General features: G+C 40.8%; 1 protein-coding gene across 1 annotated transcript in view; it reads left to right on the top strand.

Annotated features, from left to right (window-relative positions):
- DNAH6 (dynein axonemal heavy chain 6) overlaps positions 1-27,946 on the top strand; it is a 353,105-nt gene that overhangs the window by 320,316 nt on the left and 4,843 nt on the right. The window contains exons 68-76 of the mRNA XM_033175267.1: positions 83-229; positions 1,639-1,777; positions 9,529-9,648; positions 10,751-10,872; positions 19,215-19,344; positions 21,622-21,749; positions 25,556-25,741; positions 26,275-26,347; positions 27,186-27,337. Of these exons, the coding sequence (XP_033031158.1) occupies positions 83-229; positions 1,639-1,777; positions 9,529-9,648; positions 10,751-10,872; positions 19,215-19,344; positions 21,622-21,749; positions 25,556-25,741; positions 26,275-26,347; positions 27,186-27,337 (1,197 nt within the window). The remainder of the gene's footprint in view (positions 1-82; positions 230-1,638; positions 1,778-9,528; positions 9,649-10,750; positions 10,873-19,214; positions 19,345-21,621; positions 21,750-25,555; positions 25,742-26,274; positions 26,348-27,185; positions 27,338-27,946) is intronic.

A 27,946-nucleotide genomic window follows, 5' to 3' on the forward strand; every position in this document is an offset into this window, starting at 1 on the left:
TTTCAGTCTATGTGTGTTATTCAGAAATAACGCAAATCTATAAAATCATTCTCTCTGCCATGTATATTTCATCTAAATCCAGGTGACCAATGAGCCTCCAAAAGGCTTACGTGCAAATATCAGACGAGCATTTACTGAAATGACACCTTCGTTTTTTGAAGAAAATATACTTGGAAAGAAATGGAGGCAAATCATATTTGGCATTTGTTTCTTCCATGCGATTATTCAGGTACACTTATCAACTCTGCTTTTTAACAGCAACAAGGAAGTGTATTGTCAAATAAATAGCAATAATTAAGTGAAAGCTTGTAAGTGTCATTGTGAAATGCTGAAGACTCCATTCTGTGTCTGACCCCAAGTTGTTTTCACTCAACTTTCAATCTCTATACTCCCCTGGTCTCCGTGTTTCACAGATTCAGCTCTCACCTCTCGTCTGATCTGCCTACAAAATATCATCAGTTGGATGAATGCAGTAGGTTCAATTCAGTTCAATAAGCACAAAATAGATTTCCTCATAGGTGGCATATTTATTATATTAGTTTTCCGGTTTTCAAATGTGTGTGGTCTACAGAAAATAAATAAATAAATAAATAAATAAATAAATAAATAATCAGACTGGGCACAGTGGCTCATCCTTATAATCCCAACCTTTTGGGAGGCCGACATGCGCAGATCACTGGAGCCTGGGAGTTCAAGACCAGTCTGGGCAACACAGCAAAAGCCCATCTCTACAAAAAACATTTTTTTAAATAGCCAGGCATGGTGGCACATACCTGTAGTCCCAGCTACTTGGGTGCTGAGGTAAGAAGATTGCTTGAGCCTGGTAGGTCAAGGGTGAATGAGCAATGATCGTGCCACTGCACTCCCACCTGGGTGACAGAGAAAGACTCTGTCTCAAAAAAAAAAAAAGAAAAGAAAATATGCCAGATATAAGATAAATAGGTTAAAAGGTATTAGAGGAGGTCTGACAGGTTGGGATCAGGGGAGGGGTTCTGGGTGTGAGGCCTTTGTTCCGCTAACAAAAGCACCTGAGATGCGGAGGTAGTTTAAGCTTTAGGAAAATGTTGAGATCAAGAGCAGGGAACTTGGAACCAAACCTCTGGCATAATTATCAGTTTCAAATTTAAGAAATTAAGATAGGATAGGGAAATAACAAAGGAGGTTGGGGGAGGATTTCATGATGGTATGCCATGAAACAAAAATATGGTTCTATGTGTGGCATAACTGAAAAATCATGGACAGACTCCTTAAAACAGCAGGGAGTAGTTCTCTCCACCAGATGGATGATTACAGGGTCAATATTTTTATGCCAAAAGACTACAGGTGAAATTTTTTTTTCCCACTTTGATGAAAAAATGCTTTATTTTACCCTGAAGGAAAAATGTTCTTTTGACAGGTCTATCAAATTTCTAGTAATAGCAAATTTTCTTTTGGAAATATGGGGAGGAGCCAGTATTGAAGGAAGAGGTGCTTCCTCTGTTTGGTGAAAGCCTAGCTGAAGTTGAGCCACATGATTTTACTGATTTTGCAGTGTGGGGATGCCCAATTTCAATGGAAACTTCTTTTTGGTTTTCAATATATTACACAGAATTTATTTTATCAAATTTTGTTTCAGACCATTTTCATTTTTCATTCTAGGAGAGAAAGAAGTTTGGCCCCCTTGGTTGGAATATCTGCTATGAATTTAATGACAGTGACAGGGCATGTGCTTTACTGAACCTCAACCTCTATTGTAAAGAAGGAAAGATTCCCTGGGATGCACTGATTTATATTACTGGTGAGTACGTCCTTGTGGCCAGGCCTTCCATCTGTGTACCACAAAGTTTTTGGTTTACTCCCACCTGGCCCTTACAAAGATGGTGTCCTCCCCCTGTGTTTAATAGTGGTGGTGATGATTTTTGATGTTCCTTGTGTGAAGACAAGATTGTGAGAAGAACACATCAGGACATCATGAGAATATTCACATATAGAGAATGGGACAGCTGCTTTCTCAAATAATAATAATAGGAAAAACAGTGCTTGCTACATGCCAAGAACCCTTTTAAGCACTTCCCAAGAATTAGCAGATTTAATCCTCATAACAACCTTACAATGTGAGGTCTATTATTATCACCGTTCTACACATAAGAAAACTGAGGCACACCATTTACAAAGTGCTGGGGCCGAGATTTGAACCCAGACAGTGTAACCTCCAGAATCCACGATCTTAAATTCAAAAGAACCTAAACATTATTTGACTAGTAGAGACCTCTTAATTCAGATATACCTGTGAACAAGAAAAAATCTTTCAGGAATTAAATTTTTGGTAAATATTAACTGTGACTACATAAGGATCTTGTTGCCAAAATTAGAACCAATTTGGACCATGTGGGCTCAAGTAGTAAGGGAGAGGATATTTGCACTGGGAAGTGGGAGAAGGAGGAGCTCTCAAAAGGGACAGAAAGGACATGGATGATTTTCATTGGCAAGTAAGGGAAATGCAAAACAGCAGAAGGGTATCAGGTGATCTATAGACTAAAAGGCAAAATGAAACCCTAAAACATATTTGAGATGAAGGCAGCAAGATAACAGTAAAAATAGTTTAGGACCAGTCCCCAGAGTGAACCAACAGGGAAAGCCCTGTAATTTGGGAGGCTACTTTGTACTCCTGCCCCAAGCCATCCCAATGGGGCCAAAATTGTTTAGCAAAGTGGTGATGTAGGCAAAATTGTTCTCTGGTATCCTCTGCTTACCCTGAATTTTCCTATCTCTTATTTCCTTTTCCTTCTCCCTCTCCTAGAATCCTTGAGAGTAATGTTTCAGGTTACCTCAGTCTCTACTGCTGTGGAAGTAATTGTGCAGGTAAAAAGTAATTTGCCAGACTGATCTATAGATTTAATGCAATCCCTATGTAACAGCAGACTGTTACCCCCAGATCAACTGGCATATTGCAGGAATTGATAAGCTGATTATAAAATTCATATGAAAATGTGAAGGGCCTCATATGGCAAGAACAGTCATGGAAAGAAGAATAAAGTCAAAAGAGTAACATTTCCCAATTTCAAAACTTACTACAAATTTACAAGTCATTGTGGCACTGGCATAAGAATAGACATAGATTTTGACTTGGCAGTGGTGACCATAGTTGTAACACATTTTTTGTTTCTGGCATGAAGGGAGCAGAGCCTTTATCAGGTCGATTTCTTTTTATGTGGCACCCATCCACTGTTCCCTCCAGCACCTAGTCTTGGTCCAAAGAGTCTCAGAGCTGTCAAAAAGTTGTTCTGAAGAAAACAGGACATCTCAGCAACAAATATCCCAAAGTATTGCTGTAAATGAGACTGATTTTATGGGAAAATTAAGAAAGGTGTTCCAGTTCTTACAAATTTGGATCTTCAATCTGTGTTGGAAATTCTGTTTCTGGATCTAGTTTGAGGCACTAAGAAGGATAAGACATCAATTTGCAATGAGCCCTTGCCAGGGTAACATCAATTCTGCTAAAATTGAAGCAGAACAAGCACCAAATTTATGGTGAAGCTTGTATGGAAGAATGGTGAAATATTGACACTTTACAAAAAGTTTATAGGGACAATGCCTCAAACAAATCAGTAGCAGTTTGTAAATGGATAACTAGTTTTAAGAAGGGCCAACCAAGACAGTTTTGAAGATGAAGCCCACAGCAGTAGGCCATCCACATCAATTTGCAAAGAAAAAAATTAATCTTGTTCATGCCCTCACTGAAGAGCACCAACAATTAACAGCAGAAACAACAGCCAACACCATAGACATCTCAATAGGTTCATTTTACACAATTTTGACTGAAAATTAAAGTTGAGCAAACTTTCCACTCAATAGGTGCCAAAACTTTTACATCCAGATCAGAGGCAGACAAGAGCAAAGCTTTCAGTGGAAATTTAAACAAGTGCAGTCAAGATCCTGAAGCATTTCTTCGAAGAATTATAACAGGAGATGGAACATGGCTTTACCAGTACAATCCTGAAAACAAAGCACGATCAAAGCAATGACTACCAAGGGATGGAAGTGGCCCAGTCAAAGCAAAAGCAGGCTAGTCAAGAACAAAGCTCATGGCAACAGTTTTTTTGGAATGCTGAAGGCATTTTGCTTCTTGACTTTCTGGAGGGCCAGAGAATGATAACATCTGCTTATTATGAGAGTATTTTTAAAAAGTTAGTCAAAGCTTTAGCAGAAAAAATGCCTAAGAACACTTCACCAGAAAGTCCATCTTCACTTCAACAACGCTATTCAGGCCTGTCATCAAACTGGAGCACTTTTGCAAGAGTTTTTAATGGGAAATCATTAGGTATTCACTTTACAAACCTGATTTGGCTCCCTCTGACTTCTGTGCTTCCTAATATTAAAATTTTGTTAAAGGGCACCCATTTTTCTTCTGTTAATGTAAAAAAAGACTGCATTGACATGGTTAAACTCCCAGGACCATCAGTTCTTTAGGGATGGACTGAATGGCTGGTATCATTGCTTACAAAAATGTCTTGAATTGATGGACCTTGTGTTGAGAAATAACATTTATATTTTTAGAAAAAGAATGGGCTTATAAATCAGTGGAACAGAATCGAGAATCCAAAAATGACCTTTATATTTATGACCACTGATTTTCAACGATGGTGCCAAGACAATTCAGTGGGGGAAGGATAGTCTTTTCAACACATGATGCTGGGACAATTGGGTGTCCATCCACAAAAGGATAAATTTGAACCCTTATACCATATACAAAAATTAATTCAAAATTGGTGACAGACCTACAATTAACAGAAAAAAGTAAATCTCTTAGAAGAAAGCTTTGGAGAAAATTGTGACTTGAGGTTAGTCACTGACTTCCGCGATATGACACAAAAAAGAAAAAATAAATTGGACTTCATCAACATCTAAAACTTTTACTCTTAGGCCGGGTGCTGTGGCTCAAGCCTGTAATCCCAGCACTTTGGGAGGCTGAGGCGGGTGGATCAGGAGATCGAGACCATCCTGGCTAACACAGTGAAACCCCGTCTCTACTAAAAATACAAAAAATTAGCTGGGCATGGTGGCGGGCACCCGTAGTCCCAGCTACTCAGGAGGCTGAGGCAGGAGAATCGCTTGAATCCAGGAGGCAGAGGGTGCAGTGAGCCAAGATTGTGTCACTGCACTCCAACCTACGCAACAGAGGAAGACTCCATCTCAGAAAAAAAAAATTATTAAAACTTTTACTCTTCAACACATATCATTAAGAAAGTGAAAAGGCAAGATGCAGACTGAGAGAAAATATTTGCAAATCATATATCTGATAAGGGCTTGTATCCAAAGTATATAAAGACCTCTTACAACTCAACAATAATAAGAAAAATAACTCAATATTAAAATGATTGAAGATTTGAATTGAATTGACATTTCACCAAAGAAAACACACAAATGCCCAGTAAGCACATGAGAAGATGCTCAATTTGTCATGAGGAAAATGAAAGTTAAATCTCTAATGAAATGCTACTTCACACCTACTAGGATGACCATAATTTTAAAAGACAATAACAAATGCTGGTGAGCATATGAGAAAATTGGAACCCTCATACCTGCTGGTGGCAATGTAAAATTGTCCTGCTGCTTTGAAAAAATGTTTAAACAAAGTTGCCATATGACTTAGCAATTCTACTCCTAGATATGTACTTAGGAAAAATTAAAACATATGTCCTCACGAAAACTTGTACACAAGGCCGGGCTCAGTGGCTCATGCCTGTAATCCCAGCACGTTGGGAGGCCCAAGTGGGTGGATCACAAGGTCAGGAGTTCGAGACTAGCCTGGCCAACATGGAGAAACCCCACCTCTACTAAAAATACAAAAATTAGCTGGGTGTGGTAGTGCACACCTGTAATCCCAGCTGTTCAGGAGGCTGGAGCAGGAGATTCACTTGAAACCAGAAGGCGGATGTTGCAGTGAGCCGAGATAGGGCCACTACATTCCAGCCTGGGTGAAAGAGTGAAACTCCATCTCAAAAAACAACAACAACAAAAAAAAAAACCCACACAAAAACAAAACTTGTACACAAATGTTCACAACAGCATTGTTCATAATGGCCAAAAATGTCCAATAACTGGTGAATGGCTAAGTAAAATATGGCATATCCATAAACAGAATATTATTCCACCATAAAAGGAATAAAGTACTGATACATACAACAACATAAATAAATCTCAAAAACATTATGCTAAGTAAAAGAAGTCAGACACAAAAGCCCACAAGTACAATTCTATGTATATGAAATTTCCAGACGAGTCAAGTCTATAGAGATGGAAAGTAGTTCAGTGGTTTCATGGGACAGGGAGTAGACATGGGGACTGACTGCAAATGGACACAAGATTTCTTTTGGGAGGAAATGGAAATGTTCTAAAGTTAGATTGCAGTGATGAGTAAACAACTCTGTAAATTTACCAAAAATTAATGAATTTATATATATATAATTATATATAATAGATATATATTTCAATATACTTTTATATATGTTTTATGTGAATTTTATGGTTTTTTAAATTATATCTCATTGAAACTGTTTTTTTAAAAAAGATAGGAGTAAAAAGACAATGGTTTATCCAGGTGGCGATACTTGCTGATGGTGAGTTTTTGTAGGCATTAGTTTATGGATTAATTCATAAAATATTGATTAGTACTATTATGATAGATTCTGGATGTCTGCCTACCAAAAGCTAATGGAGATAATGAATCATTCATAGTAGCCAAAATATAGAAACAACCCAAATGTCCATCAACATATAAATGGATACAGAAAGTATAGTATATACATACAATGGAATACTATTGTAATTCCATTGTAATTCCATACAATACTATTGTAATTCCATACAATGGAATACTATTTATCTTTAAAAAAGAAAGAAATCCTACCATTTGTGACAACATGGATGGACCTAACTGATATTACACTAAATGAAATAAGTTAGTCACAGAAGGACAAATATTGCATGATTCCTTTTATATGAGGCCTCTATAATAGTCAAAAGTCTAGAAGTAGACAAGAGGATGGTGGCTATCACAGGATAGAGGGAGGAGGAAAATGGGGAGTTGTTGTTCAGTAAGTATAAAATTATAGTTATACAAGATGAGTAAGTTACAGAGATCTGTTGTACAATATAGCACTTACAGTTAATCATAAGGTATTTTGTACTTTAAATTAATTTGTCAAGAGAGTAGATTTCATGTTAAGTATTCTAACCACAATAAAAAAAAAGTGGGTGGCATGAAGAAATTGTCAGAGGATATGTTTACCATACGGATTGTGGAGATAGCAACATAAGTAAATACATATGCAAAACTCACCAGTTTTGTGTCCCATTTTTTGGATACCAACTAAACCTCAATAAAGGTGCAGGGGTGAGGGGAGGCCAGCAGTGTGTGGGACATGGCACTACTAGAGAAACAGTTATTAGCTCCAGAAGAGGAAATGTGTATGGAGGGCAGTTGTGTCTTCAAGAACACTAAAAAAGGTAAGCCGGGGGCATATCCTGAAAGGCCTATGTGTCTTGCTAATAAATTTTGCTCTAACTTATAAACATTGGTTAGCAATTATGGTCTTTTAGGTTAGGAAGAGGTGCAACAATTCACAAAGCTATAATAAAAGCAAAATGAGGGATTGAACATGGAGACATAGCAATACCAGTGGGGAAACTAGACAGGAGAGAATAAGCAGAGAAATATTTAGGAGGCTTTAAATACTGGAAGGTATTTGGGATTGGAGGAGGACCTTCAGATTTTATAGTGTATGTTACAGCAATACACACATCCAGGAGTGGTATTGGGGGTGGATCTGAGCTCAAAATTGGCAAAGACAAAGTCAAACCTCAGGCCTCTCCAGTTTTTATTGGATCATCCCCAAGTCAGCCCACAGAGATGGGAAAGGAAGAGAAAGGGGAAGCCACTATGTTGGGTTCTGCAGTGAGACCCACAGGAACCATGATGCTGGGGCCAGACCAGGAGGTGGCATGGATGGTGGACCCCACCACACACACACATGCATGCACACATGTACACACACACACAGTCCCTCTTCTAAGAAGACCAAAGCCAGACGACTCCTTCTTGAAAGTGAGCTGTGAGTCGTCTACCCTGAGTCAAAATGACAGAGTTCCTTGTTTACTCAGTTTGACCCAAGAAAAAGGATCGAGTCAAATCTGGATGGAGAAGCACAAAATCTGTTGATTTGTAAGGAAACCACTTCTGTGCTTCTTGTCAAAATGCAGATATTTTAATTAGAAACTTATTTTAGAATAATATATGTTAGGACACCCTTCTTCCCCTGACATCATCATACAGTTGGAGACACTAGAGCTTTATGTTCCAGCGCCAAGGACCCAAGAGGAGTTTCAAGTCAGGCCATATTAGATGGACCCACAACAGAGATTTAACCCAACTTTATGTTCCAAGATTTCCCAGAGGGTCACTAAAGAATACTCCTAGAAAGATACAGAACATCTCCTTTTTACTTCTTGGAATTGCTGACACAGGGATTCAGCAACTTAACCATCAGCCCTGGTACCTACTTCCCCTCCCCTCTCCCTGAGTGTCTTATCCAACAAGACTGACGAGTGACTCCAACAGGAGAGGGAAGACACGCATCTCTACAGGATGTGCAGATAAAGACATTCCTGTCTTGGAAGAAATAAATTACTGAGATTCCAAAGACTAAAACAACTTTCTCTCAACCAACCATGTCAGCTTGAAAGAGAAAGAAAAAACAATTTTTTCTTCTTGACATGATGGAAGAAATAGAGATGAGAATGGATCAACAGTTGAAGGATTCAGAAGTTGACAATGTTGGTATCACAGGTGAAATCCTTCCAGGAACACTACAGTGGTGAATGGTGAATTGTAGCAATCGATCTGGAATTTTAAAGAAATTATATCAGCAATAGATTCCAGTGTGCTTCCTTGCTATACATAGTTTGGGGATGACACATGGAAAGTAGCTTCTCTGTGGAAAGAGAGATGGGATACTAATCAGTTATAATTCCTTATCATTACTGTGAAGTGAGTTGTCCCTTTTGCTTTGAATCTGTCTTTCCTCGTTACCCTGATAGCAATAATTAATAAGGAATGTATAGAGGTTGAATGCCTTGCTACAAATACTTGATTCTGCTTTACTCATTGGCTTCGAAAGAAGCACTGTTTGATGGAAAATGTGTATGCTTTAGAATACTGCAATCAATGATAAGACTCAAAATCACTATTTCAAAGCAAAAGAACAAAAACAAAAAAGAAATATGTAGATTGAGCTCAGTGGCTTTAGTTTCTGAACACTAAAACAGCAAAATAATGAGAGTAGAGTACATATAGTAGATTTTTTCTACTTTTCAAAAACTGACTTCTATTATCTTTGAGGGGGATGGTGGAAGGAAATTCTGTTATGTGCTTTCCATTTTCAGTACCAAACAAATGTGTACATAAATAAATGTTAAAATTTTAAAATTAGGTATGCCTATCAATATTTTAAAAACAGCGATAATTTCAAAATACAAATTTATTTTCAGGTGAAATTACCTATGGTGGTAGAGTCACAGACAGCTGGGATCAAAGATGCCTTCGTACTATCTTGAAAAGATTTTTTTCTCCTGAAACATTAGAAGAAGATTATAAATACTCTGAATCAGGTAAATGACTTTTCAATATTACAGGAAAGGCGTTTCCCAAGAAGTCGTTGACAGCATCTCTCAGTTTCCCATCCAGGGGCTGTCTGTGTCGGGTCTCCACAACCCTCTTATAGCCACACCCTATCCCCATGCTTGGCCACTTTCAGAGCTGGTTTGATAGTAGGATCACAGAGCTACATAGTACTTGGTAACTACTTTGAATTGCTTCGATTGTAAAGTTTATTGCACTGTGTCTAAATTTGTTTTCACTCTTATGTTCTAGTGTATTTTGAATGTAATCAAATAAAACACCCAGGCATAGTGGCACATGTCTGTGGTCCCAGATACTCAGGAGGCTGAGGTAGGAGAATCACTTGAGCTCAGGAGTTCAAATCCAGCCTGGGCAACATAACAAGACCCAGTCTCTAAATCATAGTAAATATTATTACTACTACTATGTAAAAGTTTTTTAAAAAAGAAAGGAAAATGTCTATTACAGCAAGTTGAGTAAAAACCAGATCTGTGAGTTGGAGATAGCTCATAACGAGTCAGACAGCAAACAGATTAATTGTCCTGAGTGCTGATCCCCTTGGAAGGAGCAACTTGATTAGTACAAGCTCATAAAAGCTCCTACCATTGAGCATCAGTCAGAGCCGATAAGATTCAACTGTATATCCTGCAATCATATAGATAGTTGAGTAACCCTAGATTTCAATGTAGCTTTTAGTTTGGGGAATTAGAGAAGGCTGTTGTTTATCAAATAAGTATGAAAGCAATCTCTAACACAAGCATAAATTTAAGCCCTTAATGAGTTACACCTTTCAGCGTTGATTTGGAGCCCTTCATGAGTTATACTTTTCAGCAGCATATCCCTGGATTCTCCACATCTTTAAATGCTCTGGAGAAGGCATTTGAAAGGTTAGGACAGTAATCAGATTCTCAAGGCCTGAAGAAAAGGTAACAAAACTAGACACAGCAATGAAAGCTTAGGAAAAACAATCCCCCTTGCTACATGAGCCAGCTGATTGCAGCCACCATCTGCACCACACAAAGAAAAATCAAACTTGGCAGTACAAAGCCAGTCTATTTGAGACATATTTGTCTTCTGTGTTTTTAATAACAGGCATCTATTTTGCACCCATGGCTGACAGCCTACAAGAGTTTAAGGAATACATTGAAAATCTGCCTTTGATCGATGACCCAGAAATTTTTGGAATGCATGAAAATGCCAATCTAGTCTTCCAGGTATGTGGCCTTTCATCTTAAAATACATATTTATGTTGTATAGAAACGCAAAACATCAATAATCACCCCTACTCACTCTGGAAATTATGATCTTCCTAAATAAACAAATAAAATAATTGTTTCACCTTGACTTCAACATTTGGTTCCAATTTAGTCTGTTACCTCTGGGTCCTTCACAGAATCCTAAGACTGTCATGCATTTTCCCTGTCACTGGCCAAGCCCCTCCATCTCCCGGCCTTCTGCCTAAGTCCATCCATAATCTACCTGATCACAATCCAACAATTACATGAGGATTTCAGAAATAATATAACCCTCTCCCGTTGCCCTTCCTCTACCAGGCTGGGCACATTTGTGTCATATTACACAAAGGTTTGTGGATCCATACATGATTCAATGATAAAAATACAGTGACAAATGTCCAAAGCAGATAAATTAAAACACCGTTTATTAAAAGCATGGTCACAGTGTCAGATCATAACCCAGAGAAAACTGAGTTGTTTTACTCCTCTGTAAAGACCTTGTGATGCTGCACCATTACCTAAGGGTAGTCCAAGCTCTTCAGCGTGCACTCGAAGCTCTCCTACGCCTGCACGGAGTCACCAGGCACCAGAACCAACCCCTGGACTTGGACTGGACCTAAAGAAGGAGTCAGTGAAGGAACCCCAGGGCACCACGTTCCTGCCATGGACTTCTGAGATCCTAGACACAGGAGTTCCTGTGACCCCCACACACCTTTGGACTGGCAGGCAGAGCAGCCCAAGGAAAAAGCAGAGGCACAGTTTGAACCCACACAGAGCCCAGAAGGCTTTGCTATGCTGTGCAGCTGCAGGATAACGCTACCACAGACATTCATCCCCCAAGGCTTTCTATGTTACACTGAGTGGCTGTAGCTCCTACTGTCTGCCAGTCCAGGAAATAGCAGAGCCGGAGCATGCTCATGCCTCAAGACAGGCCCCACCACCATTGCTACAGGCCCAAAGTGCATCTATTCCATGCATCCCTTTGCCTGCTGGCCCCTCCCAAGACCACCTCTGAGGCCACTCCTGTGGGAGAGTGCCCACAGCACAGCCTGTACGGCCCTGCCTGAGTGTTTTATTGGCAGCCCAGGAGTAGGTCACCACCCCCATCACAGCCAGTGCTTGACCCCTAGGGGCCAGGGGAAAAATCCACAGTTCTACTCCCAACTCCCCAGGACTCAAGTACACCACCCAGGGATATCAAGTTGATATCTGTGGCCTGAGTTCGAGTAGGGGAACACAAAGAAGAGTATGGCACAGGTTTGTATGCCAGCATGGGAGCTGGTCACTCCTCTTTTTTTTTTTTTTTTTTGAAACAGTCTCGCTCTGTCATTCAGGCTAGAGTGCAGTGGTGCGATCTCGGCTGACCGCAACCTCCACCTCCCAGGTATGAGCAATCCTCCGGCCTCAGCCTCCCAAGTAGGCTAGGATTACAGGCACCTGCCACCACGCCCAGCTAATTTTTGTATTTTTAGTAGAGACAGGGTTTCACCATGTTGACCAGGCTGGTCTCGAGCTCCTGACCTCAGGCGATCCACCTGCCTCGGCCTCTCAAAGTGCTGGGATTACAGGCGTGAGCCACTGCACCCAGCCCACCCCTCCTTTTTCCAAGATGGGCATGGCCTAACAGCCACCACTTCTCCCTTATGGAGTTCCATAGCCCAGAATGCCTGGGCTGGCTCAGGGATCTGGACAAAAATGGCTTGGGACAAACCAAGCTGGTTGGGCCTGCTACCTGGGCAGAGACTGGAGGGAGACCCACCGGGTCAGGGAGCATGAGGTGGGCAGGCCCCATAACCATTCGCTGGGCTGAGAAGCCTAGACAGCAGGTGCCATACTGGTTGCACACTGGCAGTGCCACTACCATGTCCAGGGAGCCTCCACCTTTGAACAACTGCATCACCAAACCACCTGCCAATGTACTCCACAACTCACTCTAACTTGGGCAAGCACAGGGGATGGGCAGTTACCTAAGGAGTAAAGGGTCTTCTAGAGACAGTCCTTGGTGCAAACTGCCCCTAAGAAAGGAGGGAGCACACTCCACCAAAGCCCTACTTGGAACAAAGGAAATGGGAGTGTGACACCAGCCACTAAAAGAGACACCACCAAGACCTAGGAATGGACTTAAAGAGGGAACATCTCTCATTTTCCACCCTCACCCGCCTTCCCGTTGGAGCCCTTCCTGTTGGGGCCTGGTAAGTGTGTGTACTGCAGTAAGCTGCTTTTCTGTGATTCTCCATTGGACCCACCCCTGCTGAAGGTAACTGAGTTGGAGGAGCATGTTTTTTGCACTTCTGTAGTGCCTCCACCCCCACTGAGGGCTATTACAGCTAAGAGCCTATGTGCTGGCTCTATTGAGCACCATCTACTGGACTACAGCCGGAATTACAATACCAAACAAAAATAACATTGCTACAAGCAATGCCTGTCAAACACGCTGCATAAACCTCTGCGTAACCAAAGAACCCATATAGAGCTTTGCCGCTCTGAAGGCACCCAGAAACAAAGCCAAATGATTGTACACAACACACACAACAGTTATATCCTCCAGGAAAAAAAAAAAAAAAAAGTCAAAAAACTCCATTCAAACAAAAGCAAATTCAAAAAGATAAAGAAGCATCAACTCCTTCAGATAAGAAGAAATCAGCACAAGAACTTCAGCAATACAAAAAGCCAGAGTGCTTTGTTACCTCCAAAGGATCACACTAGTTCCCTAGCAATGAATCCTAGTCAGATTGAAATGTCTGAAATAATAGAAACAGAATTCAGAATATGTGTGGCAAGGAAACTTGAGATCCAATAGAAAGTTGAAATCCAATGCAAAGAAGCCAGAGAAATAATCCAAGGTTTAAAAAATGATACAGCTATATTAAGAAAGAACAAAACAGAGCTTCTGAAATGGAAAATCTCACTACAGGAGCATCAAAACAAAACTGGAAGCCTTAACAACAGATTAGACCAAGCAGGTCTAAAGGAAATGGATAAACTCTTGGAAACACACAACCTCCCAAGATTGAACCAGAAAGAAATAGAAATAGAAACCCTAAACAGACCAATAATGAGTTACAAAATTGAATCAGCAATTTTAAAAACCTACCAATCAAAACAAGTTTTGCACCAGACAGATTCACAGACAAATTCTATCAGATGTACAAAGAAGAGCTGGTGACCAATCGTATGGAAATTATTCCAAAAAATCAAAGAAGAGGGATTCCTCCCTAACTCATTCTATGAAATCGGTATCATCCTAGCATCAAAATGTGGCAAAGACACAACAAAAAGAGAAAACTGCAAGCCAGTAACCCTGATGAACATAAACTCAAAACTCCTCAACAAAATACTGGGAAATCTAATCCAATAGCGCCCCAAAAGGATAATCCACCACAATCAAGTGGGCTTTATTCTTGGGATGCAACGATGGTTCAACATACAAATCAATAAATGTAATTCACTGCATAAACAGAATTAAAAACAAAACCATAGGATTATCTCAATCAATGCAGGAAAATCATTCAATAAAATCCAACATCCTTTAATGATAAAAACCCTCAACAAACTAGGCATCGAGGAAACATACCTCAAAGTAATAAGAGCCATCTATGACAAACCCACAGCCAATATCATACTTCACAGGAAAAAATTGGAGGCGTTTCCCCTAAGAACTGGAACAAGACAAGGATGTTCACTCTTACCACTCCTGTTCAACGTATTAATAGTACTGGAAGTCCTAGCCAGAGTAATCAGGCAAGAGAAAGAAATAAAATGCATCCAGATAGGAAAAGAGGAAGTCAAATTATCTCTCTTCACTGACAATATGATTCTATACCTAGAAAATCCCAAAGATTCTGCCAAAAGAACTACTAGACCTACTAAACTACTTCAGTAAAGTTCCAGGATACAAAAAATCAATGTACAAAAATCAGTAGCATTTCTATACATCAATAATGTTTAAGCTGAGGACCAAATCAAGAACACAATGCCATTCACAATTTCCACAAGGAAAATAAAATACCTAAGAATACATCTAACCAAGGAGGTGAAACATCTCTACAAGAATTACAAAACACTGCTGAAAGAAATCATGGATGACACACGTAGAAACATTTCATGCTCACAGATTGGAAGAATCTATATTATAAAAATGCCCACACTGCCCAAAGCGATCACACATTTGAATCTATTTCTGTCAAACTACCAACATCATTTTTCACAGAATTAGAAAAGAATATTCTAAAATTCACAGGAAACCAAAAAAGAGCTTGAATAATCAAAGCAATTCTAAGCGAAAAGAACAAAGCCAGAGCCATCATACAAGGCTACAGTAACCAAAACAGCATGGTACTGGTACAAAAAATAGACACATAGACCAATGGAACAGAGTAGAGAACCCAGCAATAAAGTTACATACCTACAACCTTTGATCTTCAAAAAAAGTCGACAAAAATAAACAATGGGGAAAGAACACTCTATTCAATAAATGATACTAAGAAAACTGGCTAACCTTATGTAGAAGAATAAAACTAAACTCCTACCACTCGTCATATACAAAAATTAATGCAAGATGGATTAAAGAATTAAATGTGATACCTCAAACTATTAAAACCCTAGAAGAAAACCTAGGAAACACCAGGATATTAGCCTATGCAAATAATTTATGGCTAAAGCCTCAAAAGCAAATGCAACAAAAACAAAATTGACAATTGTGACCTAATTAAACTAAAGAGCTTTTGCCCAGCAGCAGAAACTATCAATAGGGTAAACAGACAACCTACAAAATGGGAAAGTATATGTGCAAAGCATGCATCTGACAAAAGGACTAATATCCAAAATCTATAAAGAACTTAAAGAAACCAACAAGCGAAAAACAAACAACCCCATTAAAAGGGGGCAAAGGACATAAACAGACACTTCTCAAAAACAAAAAGAAGAAGAAAGACGACCAGGCGCAGTGGTTCATGCCTGTAATCCCAGCACTTTGGGAGGCTGAGGCAGGCGGATCATCTGAGGTCGGGAGTTCGAGACCAGCCTAAACAACATGGAAAAACCCTGTCTCTACTAAAAATACAAAACTAGCCAGGCGTGGTGGCACAAGCCTGTAATCCCAGCTACTCGGGAGGTTGAGGCAGGAGAATCGCCTGAACTTGGGAGGCGGAGGTTGCAGTGAGCCAAGATCATGCCATTGCACTCCAGCCTAGGCAGCAAGAGTGAAACTTTGTCTCAAAAAAAAAAAAAAGAAAAGAAAGAAAGAAAAGAAAAATACAAGCAGCCAACAAACATGAACAAAATGTTCAACATCACTAATCATCAGAGAAATGTGAATCAAAACCACAATGAGATATCATCTCACACCAGCCAGAATGGGAATTATTAAAAAGTCAAAAAATAACATGTTGGTGAAGTTATAGAGAAAACAGAATGCTTATACACTGTTGGTGGGATTGTAAATTAGTTCGGCCCCTGTGAAAGCAGTTTGGAGATTTCTCAAAAAACTGAAAATAGAAGTAGTGTTCAACCCAGCAATCCCATACTGGGTATCAACTCAAAGGAAAATAAACCATTCTACCAAAAAAAACACATGCACTCATATGTTTACAGTTCTATTCACAATAGCAAAGACATAGGATCAACATAGGTGCCCATCAACAGTGGGCTGGACAAGGAAAATGTGGTACATATACACCATGGAATACTACACAGTCACAAAAAAAAGAATGAAATCATGTTCTTTGCAGCAAATTGATGCAGCTGGAGGCCATTATCCGAAGTGAATTAATGCAGAAACAGAAAACCAAATACTACATGTTCTCACTTATAAGTGGAAGCTAAACACTGGGTACACATGGACATAAAGATGGGAACAATAGACACTGGGGACTCCAAAAGGGGGGAAAAGGAAGGAAGAAAAGAGTTGAAAACCAACCTGTTAGATACTATGTTCACTATTTGGGTGATGAAGTTCAATAGAAGCCCAAACCTCAGCACCATGCAACACATCCATGTAACAAACCTGCATATGTACCCTCTGAATCTAAAATGTTTTTTAAAAAATTAAGACAAGTGGTAAATCAAAACATTTTTGAAACAAAAACTGAAAAATTAGCTTTCTATATTATAGAATTATCTTATAAATTAATAAATAATAAAATGCTAAAAATCAAAGATGTGCAAAAAACATTATGAATAATTCATAAAGGAGTAATATAGATGGTCAATGAACATATTTTTCAAGATGTAAATTCTTAAAGAAGTGCAAAAAATGAGAAACTATTTTATCTATTAAATTAGAAATATTCATTTAATAATATTAGTTCTTGCAAAGACATAGAAAGACAGGCTTTATGATACACTATTGTTGGAAATATAAATTGATACAATGTTTTTAGAAAGTAATATGGTAATACCCAGTTTTAAAGTATTGCCTCTACTTAATCTATCATTTAAAGAATTTCAAAACTGGTGGATGAAATTCATACAAACATATTCTGTTCCCCAAGTGTAATAAGATCGGCTGGGCGTGGTGGCTCGCACTTGTAATCCCAGCACTTTGGGAGGCCAAAGCAGGTGAGTCACTTGAGGCTAGGCGTTCAGGACCAGCCTGGCCAACACGGTGAAACCCTGTCTCTACTAAAACTGTAAAAATTAGCCAGGCATGGTGACGGGTGCCTGTAATCCCAGCTACTTGGAGGCTGAGGCAGAATCGCTTGAGCCTGGAGGCAGAGGTTGCAGTGAGCCAAGATCATGCCACTGCACTCCAGCCTGGGCAACAGAGTGAGACTCCATCTCAAAAAAAAAGTCTAATAAAATCAAAAAACTAGAAATTTCCAAAAAATAGATAAGTAATTCATATTAATTATGGTGCATTTATACCATAATTAGTATCACATTGTCCCTTAAATTATCACTTAGTCACTTAAAGCATGATTAATGAGGATTTTTCAGTGATACTAGAAGACTCATAATATTGAAAATGAATTAATATTACATAAATTTATTAGCTCAATTTTGCAAACCGTATGCACATATATACAGTCCAAGTTGAAGTAAACTATAGTTTATTTAGTTAAATATTACTTCATTATAAGTAATTATTATACAGAAAGTGTCCAAGTTGAAATAAACTATAGTTTATTTAGTTAAATATTACTTCATTATAAGTAATTATATCTGGAAAGTAAGTATCATGAATATTTTTTCTTTGTATTTTTCTGTCTTCAAATTTTTGTGTAATAAGCCATATTTTTCTAATTTTAAAAAAAAGTTAATTGAATAAAAGAATGACCTGAAACTGTGTTCTCATGATTTTTCCCTCACTTTCATAATTTCTTTTAACTGATCAGCTTAAAAATATTTAACCATTCTTTATTGTAGTAAAATATATATAACAGAAAATGTACATTTTAATCATTTTTAAGCATACAGTTCAGTGGCATTAAGTACATTTATTTATGTATTTATTTTTCTTTTCTTTCCTTTTGAAATAAGGCCTCTCTCTGTTGCCCTGGCTAGAGTGCAGTGGTGAGATCATAGTTCACCGCAGCTTCTAACTCCTGGGCTCAAGCTATTCCCCATTCAGCCTCCCAAGTAACTAGGACCACAGGTGCACACCACCACACCCAGCTAATTTTTTTTTTTTTAATTTTTTTTAGGGACAGAGACTTACCGTGTTTCCCATGCTGGTCTCAAACTCTTGGGCTAAAGCAATTCCTTTTGAGCTAAAGTAGTCTTCCTGCCTTGACCACCCAAAGTGTTAGGATTACAGGCATGAGCCACTGGGCCCGGCCCATTAAGTACATTTACACTGTTGCTCAACAAAAAAATTTTTAGTATGACAGTAACAACTATGTACTAGGCATTTCCAATGACCACATTTTTTACCAACTCTACCTTCAAGATAGAAAATAAAATTTCTTTAAGCCAGTCACAAAAAGACAAATACTGCATGATTTAACTTTTATGGAGTTATCTAAAATAGTCAAATTCATGGAATTAAAGAGTAGAATGGTAGTTGCCAGGGGTTGGGGAGAGGGAGAAATGGGGAGTTACTAATCAACAGGCATAAAGTTGCAGTCAAGCAAGATGAATCAGCGCTAGAAATTTTTTGTGCAACATCGTACCTGTAGTCAGCAATAATTACTGTCTTCCACACTTAAAATTTGTTAAGAGGGTAGATCTCATGTAATTGTTCTTACCACAATAAAAGAAAGTGAAAATAAATAGTATTGTTTTAGAGAACTGCCTTTACTTTTGTAAATAATTATATGTGCTGCAAATTTATTTGTTGAGAATTTGAGTCTTCCCTGTTCTGTCTCTTACTGCCATTACAGTACAAAGAGACCAACACTTTAATCAACACCATACTTGAGGTTCAGCCAAGGTCATCTACTGGTGGAGAGGGAAAAAGCAATGACGAAATTGTTCAAGAACTTGTTGCTTCTGTCCAGGCCAGAGTTCCAGGTAAATAATTCTAGGAATCTGTATGTAATGGGAATTTTAGGAATAAACTCAGAGAACTGAGTGATAAACAGATGTCAAAACCTGCTTATTATGTAGACTTTTTTTAACCTAAAGAGCTCTTTTGACATGGAGCTCTTCACTTATAGACTAGAAGCTTACAGCATCTCAGCATCTCAACTGCCGGAAGCATTAGGAGGAAATTGGTTTCCAGCTCAACGTAACTTTAACCAGACTTTTTCCTGAGCTTCCCTTGGTTTCATTATTCTACTGTCTCTAGACCTGTGCTGTGCAAGAAAATAGCCCCCAGCCACATATGGCCACCTAAATTTAAATTTAATATAATTTAAAATTCACTTCCTCATTTGCACCAGTCACATTTCGAGTGCTATCATTGGACAGTACAGATAGAGAACACATCCATCATCATTAAAAGCTCTACTGGACAGTCCTGCTCTAGAATCCATTTCAATTTTTTCTCCATTTAGAAGACATGGCTAAATGACTTTCACCTTGTTTTCTGATAAGTGAAAGAGTCTTCCTGAATGATCACAAGAGATCTATTTTAACACTTTTCTTAATCGATAGGAGATTTACATGTCTTAGTTATTCATGGTTGGAAGAGATGTCATTATAGGAAAAAGAAAATTGGGGCAGGAAAAAACAGCAAATGAGTCTTGCCAATGCCCTTAAGCCCTTGGAATAAAAGGAGCCTTGTGGTTTCAGAAGTCAGTTATCTGCCTCCTAGAAGCAAGCCCTCAAGAGAATGTCTGCTTGGTTAGAGAATTCTGTTGTTGAAGCAAACAGTCAATAAATATAAGATCAATAATATAAGATGGAGTGCTGGTTGGGAAAAGGATGGAGAGATGAATGGGTAGCTGCAGAGACCGTGTACTTGTTTGGTGGAATCCCATTGACACCTAGGAGATTTTTCTCTCCAGGCTTCATAAAGCTTGTACTTTTACTGTGAAATGCTAAGCAGATCATCTGCTGAGACTGAGGGGACAGGAAAGCAATTGGCTCAGCAAAAGAACTGAGAGTTTGAAATAGCCCTGAGAGGAATGGTGGAAAGAGAGGACCAGGGACATGTAACCACAGCACTGTGGACCCAAGGGATTAGACTCATTGGCACTGCTGAGGGATTTTTGTCCAGCAGCCAAATATGTGTGGTCAAGAAGGAATTTGATATATGTATGTCACAGCCGTTTGTTTACACATACTTTTTGCAAATATGCAAGGAAAAGGCTGTTCCTTCCTCTTTCGTAGCTCATATTGTTTTCATCTGAGCCTGCATTTGGTGGATTGCAGGGAGAAAGAAGAGCTACATTTTCCATCCAGTTTGAACCATGAGCCTGTTTAATAATGCAATCAGTCCCTTTAAATAATGCCCAGTTACATGGGATAAACACTAAGTCTCTCTTTCTCTCTCTCTCTTTCTCTCTCTCTCGGTCTCCTACCCCCAACCTTTTCTATGCAGTGCAGGTGAGCAGGGAAGTGGGAGATTTAAACACTTGTATGGTAGAGGGGGAGACTCAGGGTCCCTGGACCGTCTAGTCTCTGGAATGTTCCTTGTCTGCCAGGCAACTGCTATGTCCTGCTAGCATTTGCCACTGAACCCTTCAGGGCTCTGCCTCCCAATCAGCCAAAGCCAGGCACACCTTCCTGTGCCCTCCTGCCAACCCCCCTCATTCCACATTGGAAACCTTTCAAACCCCTCATCAAACTTGCAGATACCACCGAGTCATACTGACCTTCCTTTCATCCTCTTCCCTCTCAACCCCTCACCTCCTCCCCACAGTCAACCAGAATGGAAATGAACGGAAGGCTTCTCCTTCCGTTTTCCAGTCCTCCTTCTACATTAGCACAGCCAGTCTTTCTATGATCTCACTTAAGCAACAAGAACCTACTTCTCCTGTCCCATGGCCATAGACCACATAGCTCAAACTGGCTGGGAAGATGAAAATACCCATGGGGAACATGCTTTAAGGGAAGAAATGAAATGCAATGGTTTAGTGTTTGAGAAAAAAAAAGTACATATATATATATGTCCTGATACACATGAATTTAAGCTTAATTTTCTGTGATTACTTGTATATAAACACAGGTGAATCACAAAAGCATTCTAAATTATAGAAATGTCACATTTAAATGCTATGTGTCTGGCTTAAACAATGAGAAAAGCTGGCTTTTTTAAAATGTTAAGATAAGCACATTGCCTTAGCAATATTGTGAGAACAAATCAATGATGACTAGCCTGAGGAATCACTGTGTATGTTTCAGAAAAACTGGAAATGGAGGGTGCTTCTGAGGGCCTTTTCGTCAAGGATCCTCAAGGACGCCTGAACTCCTTGACCACTGTTCTTGGACAGGAAGTGGACCGGTTTAACAACCTGCTGAAGTTAATTCACGTATGAGAGCTTACTTTCATCATTGCTATTGAGCATCAAAGCTTTGTAGAGAATTGTAGAATACGAAATTCTTCCGTTCCTATCACTTCAGCATTTCCATTTGGATACACTAACAACTCTTCAAGCCCAATGAGTCTAAAAATGATTTTATCCTTCTCTAATGAATCTGTATTCCCATTTTCTAATAACGATGGAGTGAATATGTAACATTACAAATGCTCAGTCTCCTCCTTATCCTTACACCCTTAGATTCTGTTGACTCACTAGAAATTGATCAGAGACGTTAGCACTCAAGAGTAATTCAGTGCTTGTTCCTAATGTCTAGTTTGCATTTAATAACATAGTCTTTAAGCAAGACTGTGAAAACCAGAATCTGTCAGTGTGGGCCACAGAATGCCTGCATTAGAGTCCCCTGTGGTGTGTTCAGCATGTGGATTCCTTGATCCCACTCAAGACCTACTGAGTTAGAATTTCTTGAAGCAGAGCCTGGGAATATGAATTTTAAATAAACTCTCCGGATGATTTTAATGCCGCTAAAATTTGCAAACACCTGTTTGATCTTCTGCTTTATGTTCATAGATAGTTTCTCTCTGCATTGCCTTGCATTGATAATGATGGTCAAAGACCTTCCTAGTTTCTCTGTGCATAACTATGATAAGAGAAAAAGAATAACTATTAGCAAATATTGAGCATTAACAGGAAAAGTGTTACTGCTAATCAGGGAACCAAACACCTACTTTAAGGTCAAGACTTGGGGATAAGATTGGGGAGAACTGGGAGAGATCTTTTACAGCTAAAGACCATTCCTGTTCCCCATCAGAAAGGCAAAGTCTCTGGATGTTGTTTCTTGGCTGGCAATACCTAGGCTTGTTAGTTAGGTGGACCCTGGGTCAACTGAGTGTGTGGTCTTCACCTTGGGACTGTGGCATCTAGTCAGGTATGCACCAAAGTCAGCAAGCTAAGTCTCTCTCCTCTCTCAGTCTCCTGGTCAGGTTGCCGGGTCAGGGCTTATTTCTTTCTATATTGAATGAATTGGGGTACAGACTAAGCTACTATGATAAAGACCCCCGTAACATAGTCCAAAACAAGATAAAAATTCACTTTACTCTCCCCTAACAGTCCCGAGGGAGCCCTGTCTAGGGCAGGTAGTTAATTCTGCTTTGTGAGCTCATCCAGGGATAAACAGGTTGGCTCTTCCAGTCTCAAAAGACAACTTCCATGTCTGGGTCTAAGGTGGTTTCCCCAGTTGTCCCCTTTTGCCAGCCAGTGGGAAGTAGGAAAGAGAGAGCAAGGAAAAGCAGCTTCCTTATAAAAATGTGATCCAGTGGTAGTGTACATCTTTTCTTCTTGTATCCCATTAGCCAAAACTTGGTCACATGGCCACACCCCAGCTGCAAGGGTGGCTGGGAAAGGAGTCTCTAGATGGGGTGCTATGTGCCCAGCTAACACTAAGGAAGTGCTGTTGTTTTGAGGAACACCAGGAGATGGATGCTACTCATGTCTTGCCCTTTCCACATCATGAACTTTCACCCACTTGAAGACAAGACCAGATGTCACTTCCTCCATTATGTCTTCCTGGAGACCAGCCCTTCCCTCTACTGCCAGATGAGTTAGGGTCCCATCCTCAAGGCCCCATCATCTCAGGTCTCTGTGTCTACCACTGTATTCATTACATTTTTTATAATTTCCCACCCATGAGTATGGCTACTCTAACAAAGAATTTCTTAAAAACAAGGGAGCTGTTACATTCGTCATCTTTGTTTCCTTAGTAACTGGCATACTAAATCTTCCATGAATATTTGAATGTACGGGTTAACAAATGTGACTCTCAGGTCTCCTTTAGTCACTTTTTCTGGTCAAACAAACCCCAGTCCACCACTAACAGAGGAATTCACCTAATGGAAGCTTAAGGGGAGGAGCCCAGGGACAGGTGGCCTGCAGGGCCATCAGGAACCACAGCCAATCATTCCCATCAGAAGGGAGGTGCCCATCATGGCATGCGGTGCCTGTGCCAGAGGCCTTCCTCACCTGACCTCTAGTCTTAGACCACAAGGCCTGGTCCTGCTTTGCCCTGGCTTTGTTCCCAGCCTCACCTTCCCTTCCCCTTGGGAACAGCCAGACAGTACTGTAGTGGCAATACGAAATCCAGGGGAAGGGAGCAGCACCCAGGAATGCCATCCTGGCGAACCCACTCTCCTCCAGACAGAACTGTGGGATAGGGCAGGTCCTGGGAGTGCCAAGGCCACCCTGTGTAGGCTTCCGAGCCATAGGGGAAGGAAGGCCTTTGAAGTACTCTTTCTCCCATTTAATATATCTGTGTGTTGGCTGCCTCCTTTGGGAGAATCGACTGCAACATGACCTCTTTCTATTTCAAGCAGACCTTGAAGGTCTCAGCAGTCTGTTCCCTCCACCTCTATCATTTTTTGTGTTCTCTCTGGATTTTAGATGAGTCTTCTGCTACTTCTTCCTATTTCCAGGTCTACCATGGAGGATGGTCTTGGCTCTGGCTAAGGGCCTCTTTCCTGCACTCTGCTGCAGACGGTTCCTCAGATCCTAAGGACAAATCTAAGTAAAACACTTCTTTTTTCTACCACTGCCTCTTGTGAAAAGAGGTACAGGGAGAAGGGAACCAACAAATAAACCTATGAAAGAATGGAAGGATGTGTAGCCTTGTCGCTAGATGTGTAGCCTGTCGCTAAGACACTGTGCGTGTGGTCCCAGTCCTTATTTGGTTGCTTAGTCAACATAAATTTTGCCTCTAATATCTTCCTATTATATTTTCCCAGTATATGGCAGTTTTCACAACACTGCGACCCATAGGGGCCATAACCCACCCATATGCACTCCCTAGTCTTTAGCCAGGTGGCAAACATCGCCCTGTACTCCACTCCAGCCCAGTGTCTCCCAGGACTACTGCCTGCCTCCATCTTCTGGTGAGAGGAGGAGAGGCTATGAGACATGTTTTAAGGAGGTGTTTCCAGTACAAGGAGACCATCTGATGACAACTAGAAGATTAGTGTCATCTAAGACTCTCCCCTTTCCAGCCAGGCGCGGTGGCTCACACCTGTAATCCCAGCATGTTGGGAGGTCAAGGTGGGCAGATATCCTAAGGTCAGGAGTTTGAGACCAGCCTGACCAACATGGCAAAACCCCATCTCTAGTAAAAATACAAAAATTAGCTGGGCATGGTGGTGCATGCCTGTAATCCCAACTAATTGGCAGACTGAGGCAGGAGAATCACTCCACCGGGAGGTGGAGGTTGCAGTGATCCGAGATCACACCACTGCACTCCAGCCTGGCGACAGAGCAAGACTCTATCTCAAAAAAAAAAAAAAAAAAAAAAAAAGAATCTCCTCTTTCTGCACTAACTCTGGGGTCTGGGGGATCCCCCTGAGCAGAGATGACCAGTAGCATGAGGTGGTTCTCACTCCCCATCTCCCCCTCCTCCTCACACTCTGTGGTTCTCAGGCCTGTTTTTCTTTTGGCCTGGAGGAGTGCTGGACAGTGGCATTTCTCCCAGCCGCTTCTCCAGGCTTCAGTAGACATTTCTGCTTCCTTCTTTCCACCGCATTGGACTCTACTATCAACTGCCACCCTCAAGTGTTACACCACAACGGTCACATATTATAATAATGCATGTAGTATTGGAGGGTCTGGGAAGCAGACAGTGTGCACAGAGAACAGAACCCAGCAAGTGGCACCTCCAGGCAAGGCAGCACCTGCTATCATGAATGTGTGTCACTGACACTGGATAATGACATCTACAAAGACCACCAACCCCACCAACCCCTTTTCTGTTCTTTCAGACTTCTCTGGAAACACTCAACAAAGCCACCGCTGGATTCGTGGTGATGTCTGAAGAAATGGAAGAAGTGTATAACAGTTTCCTCAATAACCAGGTTCCCGCTCTGTGGTGCAACACAGCCTACCCATCTCTGAAGCCACTAGGGTCGTGGGTCAAAGACCTTATCCTGAGGACCTCGTTTGTGGATGTAAGAAAATTCCTTTCACTGGGTTTCGATGAGTCTGATGGCATAGTTGGCCTAAGGTCCCTAGGAAGCACTGGCTAAAGATATCCACAGTCACTGATGGATAATCTGAGCCCAGAGAAAAAGAAATGTCCAGAATGGCATCACTTTACACGTCTAATAGTGATTATAATATCGTTTGCCCTAGCCACTCATCCCCACATTCCACTTTAATTCCACTTTAATTAATTGGGTTTCAGCTCTAATTCATGGGACCCCACAGTGAGGTACAGACCAACTGAGATGAGTCCAAACCCCAGATAACTTTGCTGCTGTCTCTCTCTCACATACCCCACAATAACCAGGCTCTGGGTCCGCAGTCATCAGGCCGGCAGAACAGGAAGGGGAACAGGGCAGGCAGTGAAATGGGGGTGGTGACTAACTCAGGGCTGCTTTAGTTTCTGCCTCCTGAGAAACTCTCCCCAAATAGGACTTCGCTTTAGAAAACAAATTCCATCCCAGAAATAACGTTTATTATGAGTATGTTTCTCCTTCAGTTGTGGCTCAAAGGAGGACAGCCTAAGTCCTACTGGATCTCCGGTTTCTTCTTTCCTCAAGGATTTCTAACAGGTACCAGCGCTTCCCCTAGAAAAACCCCACAGGAAAGGCCATGAATTGTCATACACAGGGTTTTGAGGTCCTGGGGAAATGACATGGCTGCTAATGCTTTAACAATGAGGCTATTGATCATAGGGCAATCTAACAAGGTCCTGCTCTTCCTCACTTGTGGGGGGCAGAGGAAAGATGGCAGAAATAGCAGATGTTCCCCAGCAACCTAATCCCTGCCCCTCTCAAGTTACATAAGTGCAGGCACTGCTGCCTCCACGAACACAGAGTGTGCCTCAGTTCCCCATGTGACCCACGCTCAAGGGCGTCATCTGCTGTCCACCTGCTCAGGCCCCAGCTGTGAGCAGCTTCCTTCCCTCTGAGAAATTCTCTTGATGTGCTTCCATCAGCCCTTGGGGAAACTAGCCATTTCAGAAGGGGCTAGAGCCTGTGAGCAACTCAATGCTAATGACCCAAGCCCTTCATCTCTCTCATTCTTCATACCTATTAAACAGCCCATATAAAACAAGCTGGGCAAAATCCTAAAGTTAGCGAGATTGGGCTCGGAAACTGCCTCGCTCATTTGTCTCCCTTATGTCAGGGCAATGCACTGCATACTGGCCCTCTTCCCTCCCTTTCCAACCAGGACCAGAGCTTGTCCATCCCTTGGGCCCTTACCTCCCAACATGACCCACAGGCTTCCTGACCCTGTGAACTAACTCAGAGGAAGATATTAAGAGTTGGGTCTCTGTAGTGGGAAGGCTGTCTAATGCCAGGGCAGCCTGGTTTGTGTGAAAGGGGTTAGTGCCTGGGGAGTAGCAGTGTTGTTTTGAACGCGGCTTTCTGATTTTCATAATTACAGGAACTCTTCAAAATCATGCTCGAAAATACAATTTGCCTATAGATGAGCTAAGTTTCAAATACAACGTAATTCCCACCTATCGGGATCAAGCTGCAGTGATAGAAGCTGCCAAGACAGTGCAATTTGGACAAGAACTGCCCATGGACATGGAGGTATTGTCCACCTGGCTGTTACGGCAAAGCAGCTTCTACCCCGCTGTCCTTGAAGATTTCAGACAACCTCCATGCCCCACTCCCACCACCTCCCATCGGCAGGAGCAGGAAGGGCAGGGTAGTCATCACACCTCCAAGATAAGCTCCCCAATTAGCAATGACCAGATGGGAACTGCCTAAACTAGTCTGATTTATAGAAATATGTTTAAAGCAATATTATTTTATTTTTTAGCTAACTTAAGTAACCTTCTTCATCTTACAGAATCAATATAGCAAGAAGTTAACTGCAAGGGTTTAAAAACTAGACAAGCCTGAGTTTAAATTCTGACACTGCCTTTCTCCAGCTGTATGTGCTGGAGCAATTGTTGATATGTCTGCACCTCTTATTATTTTAAGATCCTTCTTGTCTTAAGAAGAGGGTATCAAGTTTCCCATGTAAGGAAAACTTGAGGCTCCAGGAAGGCAAAGCAACACCCACATTAAAGCCCCCACCGGAGGTTCCAGGACCAGCCTGCCCTGGTCCATGCTCAGCACACTCCATCTACCACAGAGGCTGATTCTGACAGACAGAAGTTTACAGTGACCACCAGGGCTCTGTCCCTCCACCCC

This window comes from Trachypithecus francoisi, unplaced genomic scaffold, assembly GCF_009764315.1.
Source record: "Trachypithecus francoisi isolate TF-2019V2 unplaced genomic scaffold, Tfra_2.0 Lachesis_group17, whole genome shotgun sequence".
Taxonomy (NCBI): domain Eukaryota; kingdom Metazoa; phylum Chordata; class Mammalia; order Primates; family Cercopithecidae; genus Trachypithecus; species Trachypithecus francoisi.